The 17,845-nt window shown below is 40.2% G+C and overlaps 3 protein-coding genes across 3 annotated transcripts in view; all 3 read left to right on the forward strand.

Annotated features, from left to right (window-relative positions):
* The first annotated feature begins 2,730 nt into the window (after positions 1–2,730).
* On the forward strand, positions 2,731–6,539 carry mylz3 (myosin, light polypeptide 3, skeletal muscle). The gene is made up of 6 exons (XM_067582884.1): positions 2,731–2,875; positions 3,435–3,525; positions 4,974–5,117; positions 5,541–5,711; positions 5,827–5,904; positions 6,020–6,539. The coding sequence occupies exons 1-6, from the start codon at positions 2,873–2,875 to the stop codon at positions 6,046–6,048; spliced, it is 516 nt and encodes a 171-aa protein (XP_067438985.1). The 5' UTR covers positions 2,731–2,872; the 3' UTR covers positions 6,049–6,539.
* Positions 6,540–9,148: 2,609 nt separating this feature from the next.
* Positions 9,149–13,843, forward strand: acadl (acyl-CoA dehydrogenase long chain). Its single transcript, XM_067582878.1, has 11 exons — positions 9,149–9,319; positions 9,830–10,003; positions 10,092–10,229; positions 10,318–10,482; positions 10,574–10,640; positions 10,725–10,889; positions 10,971–11,072; positions 11,375–11,488; positions 12,094–12,221; positions 12,298–12,384; positions 12,481–13,843. Exons 1-11 carry the CDS (start codon positions 9,231–9,233, stop codon positions 12,572–12,574), a joined length of 1,323 nt encoding a protein of 440 aa, XP_067438979.1. The 5' UTR covers positions 9,149–9,230; the 3' UTR covers positions 12,575–13,843.
* Positions 13,844–15,315: 1,472 nt separating this feature from the next.
* The window catches only part of LOC137176988 (microtubule-associated protein 2-like), a 45,030-nt gene continuing 42,500 nt past the window's right edge, over positions 15,316–17,845 (forward strand). The window contains exon 1 of the mRNA XM_067583056.1: positions 15,316–15,386. The gene's annotated coding sequence lies outside the window, so the exon portion shown is untranslated. The remainder of the gene's footprint in view (positions 15,387–17,845) is intronic.

Below are 17,845 nucleotides of genomic sequence, written 5' to 3' on the forward strand. Positions count from 1 at the left end.
TTGTGGATAAACATCTAACACTAGAATCACTTGACTTGAACTTTTCCAGCGGGCGAATGAAGAGCATTCACAGGCAATAAAAGACGTTGAAATTTCATGAATAGCTTATTTGACAGTCAAGTCTTATGTTAATTAGGTAACTGTGTATATAATTGTTTGTAAACCATGTAATAACACAAGAATGAAGGAGACAGATGCATTTAATGGCTCTCTCATTGCAAACACTCAGTTTTAAGGCATTTATCTGGCTTAACAAGTGTCTAAAATCCTCCGCCACTTCCTCAATGGGCCACTTGGCACAACTGGTCCGGTCTCTATTCCAAATAAGGCTCATCTAACACTCTTAAAACCTAGCAGCAACACAATGCCACTGCTCTTTTTTAAGCCCCCAGCCCATGCTTCTTTATGACCGGAGACAGGCTGGGGTCTTGAAGGGGTAGAGAGGAGGGTTGATGGGGGGCGGGGGGGGGGTTGGGGTGGGCGGGGGTTTACTGTACCGGAGAGTCTTGAGGAGCAGGAGCGTTTGCTTTCTCCACCCCCCATCTCACTAGAGCCAGCCCAGCGCAGGAGAAACCAAACACCTTCAGCAGGAATGGGAGTAAAAATAGAGCTCATCTGTCCAAGGGTGTGGTCTCACAGACATGTCTTAACCGTGGTTCACTCACTCCTACAAATGTCCTCCAAGTCTTTTCCTTCTGCACTTTGGCAGCGGGAAAAGTTAGACTTACTGTAGTATGTCAGCGTGCACACGCTAGCTATTCACACTATTAGTGAATTACCTAATCCTGTGCTCGTTCTCGCTGTCCGTATGCATTTGCTCTTCTTCTACTGCGTCTTTCTGTCTTTTTGAAATGAACCCTCAGAATTTGAAATCTTGAGTATTTCGACGGCCACTGCTCACAAAACGTAATGTTAAAAAACGGATGTAAACGTTTGTATTTCTGTTTCTTATATTGACTGATGATTTTTGCAAGATTTTTGTACAGTGCGCACAATTCAACAAAAAAACAAAACAAAGTCAATGCTGACATTTAATTACTCAAGTTTCATGCAGTCACGGAGAAATTATAGACATACAAAAGTGTTTTTCAGCCTCTGAAAACACAAAAAATGGGTACTTATTAGTCCATGATAATCAAAGAGAAAGTTACATTTGATATATTTGTCATAAGATAACCACTTCATAGTCATATGAAGTACCATACCCCTAGTTGATGGGTAAAGTTAGTCAAATCTCCTGAATCCAAGATAAAACAATAGTTAATGGATTGTCTATGTAAGTAAATTAAGCCAAATGTGCAGCTACTTTGAAATTAATTATTTAACTAAATGAATACTGAGCTGGTCGTGTGTCTTGACAGTATATATATTCTACTAATTACTCAATTAGTACGCATTTTTAATTACTTTGATTAAACTTAAATTGAATTACCTTAATTAAACTTTACCAAAGCATTAATATACTGCTTCATTGCCAGTTTAAACCATTTTGACAAGTTAAACAAAGTTAAAAGTGGATTTAATTGAACTATATGTTTGGTGCATTTTAAACCACAGTGAAATATTTTCATTCATTAGAAACATTGGTAGTACATTTTCTAAAAGAATAACAAAACGTGAAGGATCATACATTTTGTACGATCAAGGCACGTTATGTGGGTGTTTAGTTAACCATCTCTTCAGCTGACTACAAATTTCTAGAACATTCACTGGGGAATCCTGAACAAGTCTGCCCAGTACGTCACTTATCAAACCTTATTTGGTCATTTCACCTCTTTCCAAGACAACATTCATCAAAATATTAAATTTTACTACAGTTTAATAGCTAGTTTTGTGCATCTACTGCATTAAAACGATTCCTTTTGATAGTGCCATCAGCACCATGGAGAGCGCTGGTGGAGATGGAAACGTCACAGAAGCAGCCATGTGCACAGTTCATTTAACCTCTATAGATTATGCAGTGAAGTCTTCTGGGCAACTTAATATATTATGATCCTTTTATCCCCTCAATTTAACTTCAATGTGATTATCTTTTCATGCAGCTGGATACATACACGCTGGATAATTAAGAGATTTTGAGCCATTTTTCAATTACTATATTAGGAATACTATAGTGCTGAGCCGAATTACAAAAACTATTAATTTTGGAACATCTTTATTACTTTTCTATACGTTGCAGATAATCTGGTACATTTTCTTTGATTTCAGAGTGCTTAAAACCAGCTCAAGGAATGGTAATGTTAGTGAAACCTACATACATGTAAATCAAGTTCTGTTTATGTGTTTACTGCCACTAAACTTTCTAAATACCTGCCTGAATGGAATCAACCTTTCAAATGGTTTTCGCCCTGCTGTCATTTAAACATGAGAGGAGGAGCAGTCTCGCTGTTTAAAAATACCACCTTGTAAATGAGCTCTCTGGACTCTGGGCCCCTTTTGAAGTGGGACACTAGGTAGCTGAGTTTTCTACATTTTCACTGATACCTGTCAACTGTTTGTCAAAAGAGAGAACTTTTGATGTCAAGAAAATTAAATCTTCTGTTCTTTATAGAAATTAGTTTAAAAACTGTTTCATTCTTGGTACATTGGACACAAAGTCTTGACACAGTTCTTTTGCTGTCTAAAAATAACTCTGTCCCCTTCTAAAGGTCTACTCCCACTGCTCTGAGGGTGCACAGCTCTCCTCTCCGTTTGCCCTAAGAAAGTTAAAGATGTTCCAATGTGTCATCTGATCCACCTCATTAGCATATGTGACATCATATGCCCGGGATAAATAAGAGGGGGCTTTGACCATGGCTCAGGACCAGTCTGTCTGTCTTGGGACTTCTGCTTCTCTTCTTTCTTTCCGCTCCTCCAGCTCCTACTCTCCAAAATGGTGTGTACAAAATTGTGTTTTGGACCTTTTGGGTTGGGCGGTACCAGTGGAGTTACTTTTTTTTTTCCTGTGGCATGGGTTTGGATACCATCTCTTGAAAAAAAAAAAAAAAAAAAGCTGTCATCTCTGAATGGTGTCATCGAAATCATGCTAGAGAGGAGAAGTCAAGTCTGGCATTTTTATTATTGCTCTGAAAGGCCTGTCTTCACAAATTGCGAAAAAGTTCACTTCTCCGAAGATTCCGAAATGTTGAAAATTATAACTTTGGGTCCAGGATCACTGTCTTGTGAAATACATCCACATATCTAAATTCAAGGAACCCATCTATTACTTCATTATATGATACATGTATTTGTGTTTCGGACAATTTACAGCAATAAATTCTAAGACAGAGTTACAGACGGAGCACTGTTAAGAAATCTTACATAAACTAGATTTTGTTCTATTTCTATACACATAAAAATCGTTTGATTTTAATCATTTCTCTGTGCTCCATGTGTTCATGCATTCATAAATGTACCTTTGTTTGTGTGCATTTTTGTGTATTCTTATGTGACAGGCCGAAGCCGAGGCTGCAGCTCCCGCTCCAGCACCAGAACCAGCACCCGCTGCTGCCGGTGGAGCCGAATTCTCAGCTGACCAGATTGAGGGTAAGTGAAGAAACAGCAAGATACTTCATCTCTTGCAAATAAGTTAAGCATGCGAAAAATTGGTTGTGAGAATGCTGCTCTCTGATCATCATGTATGGAGACATTTACTTGCAAAACTACCAGCAGGAGAGAGTATACAATCCAATTTTCTTCTGCAGCCCAGAGTAGATGCAGGCTCACCTCGCTGAATCTTAGCTGAGTCCAAATGAACTGCTAGACCACCATACGACATGCCATTCCACAGACTTGTCCAGTTGTCGAGTTATCTATTCTAAGCTGATCTAGCCTTGTCTTGCAAGCCGCAGTGGCCCTTACACAGCAGAGGTGTTAATCCCCAGGCCAAGGTTTAAGATGCAGGCACAGTGGCATCCCCTTACAGAAGGAATCCAAAGCTTGATCCCCCTAGCACCATCCCAACGCTTTTGTTCAGTGCTGAAAGACAAGTCATCTATAAACATTGCCTTATGTTTGGCGGAAGGCATTTGTTGTGGCTCTGCATGTTGGAATGACATGTTGTATCGTCTCCATAATATTTTACTATGGATATTCTCAGTTCTTGTATCATATGTATGTATGTTCATCTACATGTGATACACCTTGAAATTTCCTAGTTGTACCTCTTAGAGTTCAGGACAAAGCTCAAATGCACTTCTAGGAACCTTTTTAATTAAATTTTAATTTCTTAGCAACACCCCCCCCCCCAAAAAAAGTGCTGCTTCTGCACAGTCTGGTACATTTATACTTTCTACATTAAGTTAGTAGCCAGTAGAATACGTGCAGCACAAGGTGTTGATTACGCCGCAGTCAGCATTTTTATGTTTAACTTGAGCAGGGCCAGGGGGCCATGGCTCTATATGGCCTGGGTTACTCTGTCAGGGTGTATCAGTTTTCTCCCGATGTCACCCTAAATTCCTCCCAAATGCAAGCGGAGGGAGGAATGGGGAGGGGTGGAGTGCGTGCTGGTACAGCTGTTCCCACTGCTGCTGCTGCTGCTGCTGGGAAATCACATAAGAGCATTAATCTGTCAAAAAGGTCACTTTGAGTTGGCTTCTTGTAGCATTCATAGAAACAGCTAACCTTTGTTCAAGCCCTTCTCGTTGCCTTCCTCTTCTCTGTTTGGATACAGCTGTTGCTTCCAATTAGCTGGGAACAATGGTGGAAGTATGTGACTTATACTGTCTTTGATCCTCCAACACAGTGTGACACCACATAGCTGCCATAGCTGACTAAGAACCCTGGATAGAAAGAATAGAAAACCCAAAGGAGACGGATCTAATGGGAACCAAAAAGAGAATGTCATGAACATTTATGTCATAGCAGTCATATGAATACCATTTGGCAGCAAGATCAAAAGTAATTATATTTTATGCCCAATAGCCCTTAAAAATTATCTTGTGTCCGTACTTAATAACTCAAGAGTTCTCTCCTGAATCTCTCCTCTTCGCCAGACTTCAAGGAGGCTTTCGGTCTCTTTGACAGAGTTGGTGACAACCAGGTGGCCTTCAACCAGGTCGCTGACATCATGCGCGCTCTGGGCCAGAACCCCACCAACAAGGACGTCCACAAGATCCTGGGCAACCCAACCGCCGACGGTAAGACAACATTCAGCCAAACCTGAATGAAGCTGACTGTGTGTCAAAAAACTGTAGAAACTGGAACATGCCAGTCACAAAGAAATATCTACCTCAGTTTTGCTACCAGACCAAGAAAGATTTAACCTGAACCCCCAAGTGTATGAAATGAAGGAAGTGTGACTTTTATTATTTGTAAGACGAAGAATGTGTTATGTGTTCTCTCAAAAGTTACAGTCTCCATTTCACTTCAACCTTAAACCTAAATTTATTGTCATCAGCTGGTCAAACTGGCCTTTCTTTGATGCCAAAACACTGAAAGGAAGTAGTCTAAACACACCTGGTTCTTCTGTGCTTAGTGGTAAACACTTGATCTTGATATTTCCATTTCCATCCACACAGTCACTAATAATGGCGCCTTCTGTGACATTTTTAAATTTACAGACATGGCCAACAAGAGGCTCAACTTCGACACTTTCCTGCCTATGCTGAAGCAGGTTGACACTTTCCAGAAGGGTACCTACGATGACTACGTTGAGGGTCTGCGTGTCTTTGACAAGGAGGGCAACGGCACAGTCATGGGCGCTGAGCTGCGTATCGTGCTGTCCACCCTGGGTGAGTCTCAAGTCACCTTCCCCAAATATAGAAGCACACAAATATAGTTTACTTAGCACGCACAGTATGTGAAATGGAGATTGCATTTCTGACATGGATCCGTGTGCGTCTACAGGAGAGAAGATGAGCGAGCCTGAGATTGATGCCCTTATGACTGGTCAGGAGGACGAGAACGGCAGTGTGCACTATGAGGGTAAGCTTTGACTTCCCGGTATTCCTTCTCTTGTAATGTTTGACTTTTGCACATGTATGGGTTCTTATTTCTTCTTGTGGGTTCTTATTTCTTCTTCTTCTTCTTATTTCTCCAGCTTTCGTCAAGCACATCATGTCCGTGTAAGAGGCCAGCAGGAGGAGTGCTGAAGAAACTGTAGCTAGCCTACAGACAGCCCAACGGTGTTCAGGACATCTACACTGTTTCAAAGACCAACCAAGGAAAGACAAGGACTATGTACAAGGGATGTTGAAGCAACCCCATCTTGTTGTTTATTTTGTTTTCCTTTCCATTTCGTCTCCAACCCTCCTCTGTCGGGAAATCTCCTCTTCATTGTAGACCCCACCACTTGGCCTCTACTCTCCCCCCGGGGCGCGTCTCCACTCGCCGCATTTGGGGTGAGGAACGGGGGAGAAGGGGTGACCACTCATCAAGTGAGGGTTGATCCCTCCCTTCCCACCGCCACCTCATTCAGTCACGTCATCACTGGCCCAGCAATGCCAAAGGTGCTGGAGAACGGTAGTGGATTGACCGCCAAAAGTCTCCCACTTCCCTGAAAAGTTCTATTTATTTTCACTCTGTTCATTTCAGAATAAACTTTTCAAAAGTACATCCCATCTTCGGCGATTCTTGATCTTTCATTATCCACATATAGCTATAGATATGATTTAGTACAGGGCAACAGTATACTATATTTATGAATTTTAGTTGGATAGAACAACAGAAAACTGAAATATCCTGATAGTGGAAGATAAAAACTAGTCCATGAAGGTCCAAGAGGACAGACAGAAGGAGAACAAAGGAATAAAATACAAATCTTACTGCTATGATCTGTATTTTGCGATTTAATTAGCACTTTAGCACTTCTGTGTCATGACATATTTTCGAGTGAAGCTGGATAGACAGGCGTGACACTGAAAAGTGTGTCATAATGAATCTTAGCTCTGTGCTGCTAAAAGTTGAGGATTGATTAATGGGTGGATACCATGATGTTATTGGTTGAAATTGGTTGGTTCAAGTCTACATAAGCACATGTTATATTTTGTTTTACAGGAAATGGATTAGGTCAACAATCTGATCGGGGATGTGATCTTATAGGATCGCATTTCCTCTCGACTTTAAATCAGATTTTTTATTTGTAAGGTTAGTTTGTAATCCTAATATTTATCCACAGCCTCACATTAATTTTTTTTTAGTTCCACAAAGCATCATCGATTGAGACACAATTTATTCTAAGATCACTTGCTAGTGATGACATTTTTTAGGGGCACAACTATATTTTGAATTCTCCTCTATGACAAAAACAACACTAAATGTTATGTATACAATTAAATTTTAAAGAAATTACTATAATGCATGATTCCATTATAGATAATAGAAGGGATAGTAAAAAAGAATGCATGTAAAGGGGGAACCTTTCAGCTTTCAACCAGAACAAATTACATACACATTACATTACATAATAGTTTATAATTAAGAAAACATGATCAGGAAGAGTAGATGGAGATGACTGAAGATGCTTTAGAAGAGAAGAGACATGTGGACCTTGGGCTAATAAATACTAGGTAGGGGACTGAAGGGATCATGTCTGACTTGGTCAGATAAGTCAAATATTTTAGGGGCCATGTGTTCAAGTATAACTGTGCCAATGACCTCAGCAGGGGTCAAGTGTCAATCACTGCTAGGCTTTTTTTGTATCCTCGTAAAAACATAAAAGGAAGTGAGTAGGAAACAGACACTTTATTTTTGTGTTTAACTTTAAGAGAGGTTCACCTGTGTTTTTAGTGTGGAGTAAATGTGGGAGCTATAATACCAGACACAAAACTTCTGTAAACTGGGGCAGACAGTGCAAACATTGACTGAAAATTTTTTTGTAACATTAAGAAAGCCTGTTCTGCCCCCTTGTGGTGTAATGAGGAAGTCAACAGACCTTTATAAAATACATCATGTTGCGTATGAAATAAGGACAACCAAGATTTTGTGTTTAAACTTTAAACCATCACTTATGAAATAAACACAGTAGGTATACAAGGCACTACTTTTTCCAGTATGTAAAGGAATTCAGTACACATTACATATGATACTCTGTATCTGCCAATGGAAGTGTAAAAATGAAAACCTCAATATAATAATAGTAATAATGTTTATTTATATAGCACTTATCAAACTCAGTGATTACAAAGTGCTTTACAGGACAAAATGAAAAGAAACCGAAAATACATAAATACACATATGCAGACAACTCTATCCAAATTGAATGAGGGAATAAGGTAAATATAGCCTACATTTTCAGAAGCAATATTTTAAAAAAGGGAAAAAGTTATTTAAAAAAGTTATTCAAAAGCTTTTGATAGAAATGTGTTTTTAGAAGCAATTTAAAAGAAGCTGGTTTTGCAAGTCTGAGTTCATCAGTCAGGTTGTTCCATAGTTAAGGCCTCCTAACAGCAAACACCTTTTCCCTTTCAGTCTTACATCCGAACATGGGAATTGCCAACAAGTTTCTATCTGAGGACCTCAGACTGCATACAGGTAGGTAAAGGGCAAGTAATTCAAATCTTAAAATCAATTCTGTAAAAAACTGGATGCCAGTTCAGAGACAATGAGAGGGGAGTAATCTGATCTCTTTACATGGGTTTTTTTTTTTTTTTAGTAGTCTGGCTGCTACATTCTGTACAATATGGAGTCTATGAACTGTTTTCTGATTCATGCCAGTTATTTCTGCACCACCAAATATTTATTCTCATATGCTACTTATATATCTTATTTCTCTTCTAAAAAGACAGAATAAATTATGTCTCAGAGCACATGCTATCAGCTCTTTATCATATTTTTAAATTGCGCATGTTTTTTGTTGTTTCTGTGGAGAAGTGGCAGCACCTGCAACATTTTTAATCTTACCAACAGATGGCAGAGTTATAACACTTCTGCAAGGTTTAAAAGAAGAAGAAATCCGGCTGCACCGAGAGAAAGAAGACGCAAGAGGTCTCACTCTGCTGCTTTTATCACGGATAAAACCTCCCACAGTGTGAAGAGTTCACACATGTAAATAATTAAAGTTACATTTACGTTTACTTGAGCTAAATTACACATAAATAAAATATTGTATCTACAAAAGGAAAATACATGTAGTTCTGTTCATTGCTAAGCAGAAAGTTTAAGCTAATCGTACTTTTTCCAGCCCGCGGGAAGAGCCGATGAACGACTACAGAGTGATACATCTTTATGTTTAATTATCACTCAGGCGATCTTTGCTCTCCTGTTGTCTTCTGTCCCTTTTTCTTGATAGTGTTTCGCTTTTTTTTTGCAAAATGTTTGTCAAAAATATCGCTAAAAGCTGCTATTCCGGTTTGAGAAATGTCTCCGGGCGAGGACAGACACTTTCTGCTGCTACTACAAGGTGAAATATAACTTTAATAGTTTCAGTGTTTGTCTTTTTGAAGTAGCATTTCTTTAAACATATTTGTCAGTAATAGCGACGCGAAGTATCCCTACTCAGGGAACCTATATAAGTTAGTTATGTGAATTATTTTGAGGTCATAATGTCCTTTTTCCAGATATAATTAAAGTGTCTGCCTTTAGAAGTGGGTCACGGTAACCTTTGACACACTTCCTGCATTGTGACCAGTAAGGACCGTAGTTAAGCTATTTTTGTAGTATTAATTAATGTTGACAATGTTTTGGTCGCTTGACTTATTGTTTTAAACTATTTTTACCCTTTATTATGGCTGTAGATTTATTCTAAGCATGACGATATTATTCTGGTACCATTAATGTAAATAAAAAGACATATTTCCTGGTAGCTTAAAACTAATATCACACTTCCCATAATCCTCTGCTGCTTTACCCAAGTGAATGTATTGTTTGTCAAAATGAGTATGATTGGTTGAGTTTCTGTAATTCCTCCCAGATTGCAGCACAGTCAGACCCAGGAGCAAAGGCATCCCTCCAAACGTCCAGAGACCTCTGGCGCCAAGACCCTGATGGACATTGGCACTCGCCGGATCTTCAATGAGGACCATGACATGTTCAGAGAAAGTGTCCGGCGCTTCTTTCAAGAGGAGGTGGTGCCACACCACAAAGAGTAGGTGGAAGTGTCACCTTTTATGTCTCCTCCGTTATCATATATATCTTTTCCCGCCTCATTACAATCTCTTTTTCTGTTGCTCCAGGTGGGAGAAGGCAGGTCAGGTGAGCAGGGAGGTGTGGGAGAAGGCTGGCGAGCAAGGCCTGCTGGGAATAATGACGCCAGAGGAGCACGGTGGCATCGGAGGAGACTTGTTTTCTACCGCCATCACATGGGAGGAACAGTGAGTTGTCCTTTTGAGGTGAAAACACAATTCTGAGATCATACACGGGCTTACTTTTTTCATTTGAGATTCTGTATTTGTTCACCAGAATGTATTCCAACTGCTCAGGACCCGGTTTCGCCCTGCACTCCGACATAGTCTTGCCCTACATCCTCAACTACGGCTCCAAGGAGCAGATCGACTACTTTGCCCCCAAGATGAATGCAGGAAAATGCATCGGCGCTATTGCCATGACAGAGCCGGGAGCAGGCAGGTCAGTGCTCAAGAACAAATGCGACATCAGCATCCATAGATCGCAATAATGGGGTGTAGCGTTCATGACCTGACACCTTTTATCTTTTCAGTGATCTTCAAGGTGTGAGGACATACGCCAAGAAGGACGGCAGCGACTGGATCCTCAACGGCAACAAGGTGCTGGCGGAGTCACGGAAGCAAAAAAAAAAACACTCATTTCATTGCATCTGAACATCAGCTTGAGCTCTTTTCCATCTCCAGGTGTTCATCACAAACGGTTGGATGGCTGACCTGGTGGTGGTAGTGACCGTGACCAACCGCGAGGCCAAGACAGCCGCGCACGGCATCAGTCTGTTCCTGGTGGAGAACGGCATGAAGGGCTTCCAGAAAGGACGCAAGTTGGAGAAGATCGGTCTGAAGGCTCAGGTACCTGAGCACCTCAAGATAGTTTTTCCATCATACTGTGGCTCTATACTCTCACTTCTAACGCTTCTCCTTCTTTTTAAGGACACAGCCGAACTGTTTTTTGAGGATGTGCGGCTCCCAGCTAACGCCCTCTTAGGGGAACTCAACAAGGGTTTCTACTATCTCATGAAGGAACTGCCTCAGGTGAACATGCAAAAAATTCATCAGCATCACCTTCATTAACATTGAAAGTACCAAGATGCATTTTTTTTGTTCAGAAACAGAAAATAGGCCACAAATGACTTTAAAAGGTTAAGTTGTTCGTTTTTGATTAATAACAAGTCAAAATTCCACAGATACAGTAAATTACGGCTTTTAAAATCTTTCTTTTTGTACTTTATTTGCATTCACTTTTTTATTTGTGTCATTACCTAGATACTTCCACACAAGTTATTATGGTTTTACTTCAGTTGATTTGATGGTAAATAATTATTTTGTTGGATTAGGAGCGTCTGTTGATTGCTGACATGGCCATAGCGAGTTGTGAGTTCATGTTTGAGGAAACCAGGAACTATGTGTTGCAGAGGAAAGCTTTCGGCAAGACAATCTCTCACCTACAGGTTTGTATCACATAGTTGTTTTTTTTTTAGTTTTTCACATAGTTTATCTGATTGTAAGTGCACATTTTTCAAGACTAAAATGTATCTAGTTTTGCCCTTTACTTAAAGACTCAATTGATTTTTCTGTTTTGTTTGTTCATTTATTCAAAACTGAGACAGAAAGAGGCTACAATAACAGCAAAATCAACTGGCTTACTGTATTTAATTTAAGAAAAATCAAAAACTTTTTATTAAAAACAAACATTTCTTAGATATTGAACCACAGATTTGTGGTCCAAGCTCAGATCTCTTATCTCAGTAAGTTCCTATTTACATAAAAACAAAGTGAACCTATTCCTAGTCTCATCCAGCTACTGTTTTAAATATCTTCAACCCACACACACCATGCCAGCCTTTGTTTATTCACCACCCCTCAAAACAAATGAGCTCTGTTCCTTTTTCCTCTGTTCTGTTCGATGTTTTCTTTAGTCACAGATCTAAATGTGAGAAATGTTGAATAGGAAATCTTTTTATTGCCTACTATTTATGTTTAGTATCTTCTGTGCATGCCTTAGAATCACAGTTTTCATTTCGAAGAATAAATGTTGTCTAATTTTACCCCACAGACTGTGCAGCACAAGCTGGCAGAGCTGAAGACTGAAATCTGTGTGGGCCGATCCTTCGTGGATAACTGCCTTCAGCTCCACGCTGAGAAACGCCTGGATCCCTCCACGGCCTCCATGGCCAAGTTCTGGTGAGCATGTGTTTCTGTATTTACCAAAAATAAGCCCTGCTGTTGCCATGTGCTAACGTCCTTGTCTTTTCTCCAGGGCATCTGACCTCCAGAACAAGGTGGCCACTCAGTGCCTGCAACTCCATGGAGGCTGGGGCTACATGTGGGAATATCCCATTGCCAAGTAAGTGTTACTCAGTCTGCATGACAGGCACAGGTGATTGTCAGGTGGTTTTTGTGTATTCCAGTCCATCAACAACTTGTCCCTCTGTTCTTCCAGGGCATTTGTGGACTCTCGTATTCAGCCCATCTACGGAGGCACCAACGAGATCATGAAAGAGCTCATCGCCCGCACCATTGTCAGCCAGAAGTGAGAAATTTGGATGTTTTCACGGTGGAGGAGCACTGGGGAAAGAGGGATGGTTTGCACAGATGTGTTTGTTTCTCGGTACAGGGTTTGTCTGGAAAAAATGGAAAAATATGAATGTCCTCCTTGATGGTCGTGAAAAGTCTGGGAAGGTATGACAGAATGTACTTAAACCTGCATTGCGGAACTTTTGTCTCCCCCCTCTGGTAGTTACACAAACAGTGTCAATGCATGCTTATGATATATGCCTCCGTCTGTCACTACTGGCTGTAAAACGGTGGATAAATTGTTTTGAATGTCACAACCCCCGTGAAATGACTTGTTTCACTATCAGAATTTCATCCATTATGTCCGATAACATTTGGAAAACCTAGAAAAGCAGCATGATTGAGTCATATCATCCCCATTCAAATTAGCGGAGGGCCAAAACGGTAGTCAGCTGGTTCGGCTGTCGGAAGTCTCTTGTGCGCATGCACAGTATGCATTCATCCAGGTCATTTCTTTACAGCAGGAAGTGGCTTTCTTGGCTTCATGCGCCACTGAGAAACTTTCACAGGAATAAACTGAGCCCTGCCTCCAACACTGTATCCAGTTCTTATTATGCATCCATTGTTGCTCCCAATCATTGCTGGTTGATGTAAAAACATCACTACCGGACACCAGTGATGGACTTAATCAGCATTGTGTGATCTCGTTTGGTGAGGGCTTGAATGTAACAGATGTTCATTTATATGTAAAAGTTCCGCACTGCAGCTTTAAATTCCACTTGAATTCTTCAAATCAGCATAAGAAGTTGCAAGTTGAAAAAAAAAACAAAATAAGGGTTGTCTTTGCTTTTTAAGTGAGGCATATTACAGTAGGTTTAGAGGGTTGATTTATTATCCTCTTCCAAATCAATTAAAATGAACACTGGTCGCTTGAGGGTTTCTGAACAAAGACTTTAACCAGAATAAAATATGAGTTATATTTTTCAACTTTGCCAAGATCTTGACTTATTTTTATGTCATTTAACAGTCATTGTACTGTCTGTTGTATTTACACTTGACTGAAAAATAACAGATTCCAGGTAAAAATGCACTCAATCGTATTTTGTTTTTGTAAAAGAAAAGTGTTATTAGTTGTTTGAGTGTGTGACATTATTGAAGAGGTGATTGTCATTTATTTATCAGATCTATATGCCTTTTTGTCAGCACTAAAAGTGTCCTCAATGTAATTTCTTGGTTGTCCATTTTGATTAAATAAACACACAGTGTTTTAATTGCCAGTATCAACACAATCTTGACTTTAAAGTTTCTGTATCCTTGATTCATACTTCAAGTATAAACCAGTTTTGGTCAGTTTTAGCATACTATTGAGAACGTCTGAGGTAGGTATTACAAGTGTTTTTATGATTTGTAACATCTTTTCATTTCCTTCTGTGGGGATTTGTAGCAGATGGTATGATGCTTACAATAGTTGTAAGGCTCAACATGGATGTTGGATGTGGTCAGATAATAAGCCTACGTACAGGTTTGTGTTTGTTTTCTGCACATATGAGGATGATAATAGAAGTACTCAAGATTTAGGATGTGATGGAGAGTGGTAGGGATTAAATACTGACTTCCCTGGCTTGCATTACATTATTTGCATCAGTAGGTGGCAGTGAATGCAAGGGCAAAGCTGATAAAGACATGACAAATGGCTGTTCTTCAATTTGATACCATTGCAGCGTGCCGTGCAAGGGAAACTGTTGAATGTGACAGCAGGAATAAAATCTTTACAAAGTTTCAACCCTATCCTTTGCCAGTTAGGGATGATAATTGCTACATTTTACATTCATAGACTCTGCACTTTTGATTATTTAATGTATTCATGCATACATTACTGCATAATGAATGCCAACACTGTAAGCTGCTTTACATTTATATGACAAAACAGGGTGTTCTAGTTTTGTCGTTTCAGCAAAGCAATATTTGTGATTAAACTCTTTTTAATCCACTGCATTGCCACGTATTTGCAGGGCTGAAGTATAGATCAGCAAATGGATGCCCACAGCATGCCAGTCTGACCCTCTGGTTGCTCCATTTGTACCCAAAAATCTACATCAGTTGAGAAGCCAGTAACCATCCCCCCCACTTCTCACCTGGGGGGGACAGCTACTGTTCCCTAATCCATCTTCAACCCCTCCCTTCCAGCGTATGCACCCATTTCTGCTCCCATAAAGTAGTCGCCCTCCCCTATTCCGCTGTCTTTTTCCCTCTCCTTCCTCTCCCTGCCCCTCCTTCCCACTCCCCACTTGGCATCACATCCACATTATCCCCCGTCCGCTCTCTTCCTCTCCCCTTCGCCCCCCTTCCCCATATTTCCTCAGCAACAGCCACACCCTGGTGCTTCAGCTCTGCACTCATCCTTACTGCGGACTGAGTGCTTTCCCCCATCCAGCAAAGCAGCCTATTATGATATTGAGATGCAGAAAGACCCTTTCAACTTGACATTTTACTTTGCAACTGCTGGGTGTTGTGTGTGTGTGTGTGTGTGTGTGTGTGTGTGTGTGGCTTCATGTGTGATAAGGCCTGTGTGTTTCTTGCATACATAGGTGCATGCATTTGTTGCATATTTGCTCTCCAGAGATGTTGCACAAATTTCATATCCAATCACAGGTTATTGCCTGTCATGCATAAAACAGGCAGCCACATAATCCCCTTGCGCCTACATTGCTGCACTTACGGTAGCTTAATTTGCGATGGGAGGGATCAGAGGGCCCCATACCGCTCTCATTGTCACCACAGCTCTCTCCACACACAAGGGTATTAGTGCCGCTCAGCAACCTAAACCTCCAGGTAAGAGCTGATGCACTTTTCTCATAATTTACTGGGGAAATCAGGGTTTATAATTTATCTTATCAGCATGAATGTAAGGTTCCAGTCATTTTAATGCAAAACTGGCCGTTGTAAAAGTTTCTAAAAAAAAAAAAAATCAAAGTGTATATTAATGTTGGCATTCCTGTCCACTAATCCGCTGCTGTTGTCTGTGAGTGCGTTGCGGTGTGATGTGTAGTTATGCGAATTTAGTGATGTGAATCATGAGTTGAATCTCGACAGGGAGTTTGTAACTTGACGTCGCTTTTCAGTGCAGATTTAGGATGGAATATCTGGGCTTATGCATGTAAAAAGAATGTGTTAAATTGTGTTTTATTTGCGGTATTTTTCGCTGTCTTGATGCGTCCTGGTGCGCCCCTTTACGCAGCAGCAGCAGCCTGCGCCTTTTGTTCTGGTCCACGCCTGCATGGTGCTGAAACCGGCGCGGCTCCCGGCCATGCACTGCAGTAAAAGCAGGCTGACCTGTGAAGAAAGGCAGTGAATTAAATACATGGAGGTGTATATTATATCTCACTGAATATATACATATATATATATATATATATATATATATATATATATATATATATATATATATATATATATATATATATATATATATATATATATAGTGTGTGTGTGTGTTGGCTCGTGCCTTGCCAATGGATTGTGAATATGGGAGTAGCCCAGTTTGTATTTGGCATCTTGTCTGTCACAGCCAGTTGCCCTCGCAGACATTACCACCCTGCATCAGCAAAAGGATGAATGGCCTTGACACAGACTAGAACACATGCATTTTCAATATAATTTATTTTATTTAGTGTAGAGGAAACCATATATGAGAGTTAAATAGATTACTGTTATTCACTTATGACAGCAGGAACTATGCCTTGATTCTCCATGCCTGGTTGCTATAACAGAAGTCCTGTTCTGCCTTAGATAATGATCTGGAAATGTCCAGACTTCCATTAGGCATGGCTCTATTCAAAACCAGCCTCCTTTCAGTGTCTCCTCAGCCTCTAAGTGCTGAGGAGAAGCGGGAAGCGTAGATTTTCTCACATTTGGATGTGAAAACATTCCTTTATGATAAGGAGTTAATTAATACTCAGATAAAACTGCTCCCCAGATTTTGTATTTGCACATTCTGACTGCTCTCCTATAAGACTCTAGCTATAGACAAGATATGTAATGAAAACAATGCCTTCACATACTGATGATGTTGGATTTCGAGTACAGTCTCTGCTGACATGTAGGATTTTCACATTTTCCAGATAAATCTTCATCAGCAAAGCTAGTCTTGGTTCACGAAAGGGTCAGTTTTGACTCAAGTCTCAAAGGAATTAAATGTTACATTTAACCATTTCACAGTGATGGTACTGGAGATTCATCTTGAGAACAGGTATGGTTGGGCTTATGTCTGGAGCTTATGCCTGTGCTCAGTCAGCCTTCTGTTTGATTTGAGGTTTAGTAACCTGAAACTCTGTTTATGTACAGCATAGTACACACTGTTTGTTTGTTCAATCGAAATTCTGTTTTATTACCAAGTACAATAAATGTACAGGAATTAGTTTTACTGGCACTAGTGAGGACATATCAACTTGCAGTAGTGACAGCAGTCAATGGCAAAAAATTGTCCAATGTGCAAAAGAAGGGTGAACAAAAAATACCTGCATTTACACGAAATAGTTCTGTGTCATAGTCAGTTTTATTGATTCAGGGCAAACCTTAGCAGCACTTTGTACTTGATTGGTGTCAAGACATTGGGAGAAACATATACATATGACCACACATATGGTATATTCATATATAATTCAATGTGGCTTGCCAGGCAACGCACAAATTGGAAACATCAATTTCTTCTGCCAAATTCTCTGCCCATTTAAATTAGGTGTTTCTTGGCTGGGCCCAAATGGAGTTTGACAAAGTGCATTAGGAGAGCAGTCGAGATGTGTATCAGGTTTCACCTACTTCTCCTGTAAGGTCACGCCTCTCAGACCAAATTGGGCTAAGTCTAATCACTGATGGAGTAATTGAAATGGCCTTAATCACAACACAACAGGTTGGGGTTTTGTCTGAGTATTTACTTGTGAAAATACAGTTTTTCAGCTACTTTAAATCTCAAACTTAATTCTAGTGTAATCATGTGTTCACTTTAATTTTGTGTGTATGCAAGGACCCATACATTTAAGCCACTTCTTGCTTTTTCCAACCACCAGGAAACCCTATCCATCTCCATGCACCATGCGGGAACGTTAAGTACATTTCCCAACGTCAATTCTGGTTAGGTGCACCGTCAAACTCCCAAAACCACAGAACCATTCTTCGCTCTACTGAAATTAAGACTCGCCATCTTGGCAGCTTTTGAGACGGAATTGTATTGGAATAATGTTTGGAGTAAAGATCAGTTCCTGGATTTGTTTGCGGATTGTAAGCTGGATTGA

Source organism: Thunnus thynnus, chromosome 24 (assembly GCF_963924715.1).
Source record: "Thunnus thynnus chromosome 24, fThuThy2.1, whole genome shotgun sequence".
Lineage (NCBI taxonomy): Eukaryota > Metazoa > Chordata > Actinopteri > Scombriformes > Scombridae > Thunnus > Thunnus thynnus.

What these genes read in the sequence shown, in the direction of transcription:
- acadl (XM_067582878.1), top strand. Translation starts at nt 9,231, where the DNA reads ATGTTTGTCAAAAATATCGCTAAAAGCTGCTATTCCGGTTTGAGAAAT. An exon ending in ACAGAGCCGGGAGCAGGCAG is followed by an intron (nt 10,483 to 10,573) that starts GTCAGTGCTCAA and finishes TTATCTTTTCAG; the next exon opens with TGATCTTCAAGGTGTGAGGA. An exon ending in GCCTCCATGGCCAAGTTCTG is followed by an intron (nt 12,222 to 12,297) that starts GTGAGCATGTGT and finishes TCTTTTCTCCAG; the next exon opens with GGCATCTGACCTCCAGAACA.
- mylz3 (XM_067582884.1), top strand. An exon ending in CTCAGCTGACCAGATTGAGG is followed by an intron (nt 3,526 to 4,973) that starts GTAAGTGAAGAA and finishes CCTCTTCGCCAG; the next exon opens with ACTTCAAGGAGGCTTTCGGT. An exon ending in CGGCAGTGTGCACTATGAGG is followed by an intron (nt 5,905 to 6,019) that starts GTAAGCTTTGAC and finishes TTATTTCTCCAG; the next exon opens with CTTTCGTCAAGCACATCATG.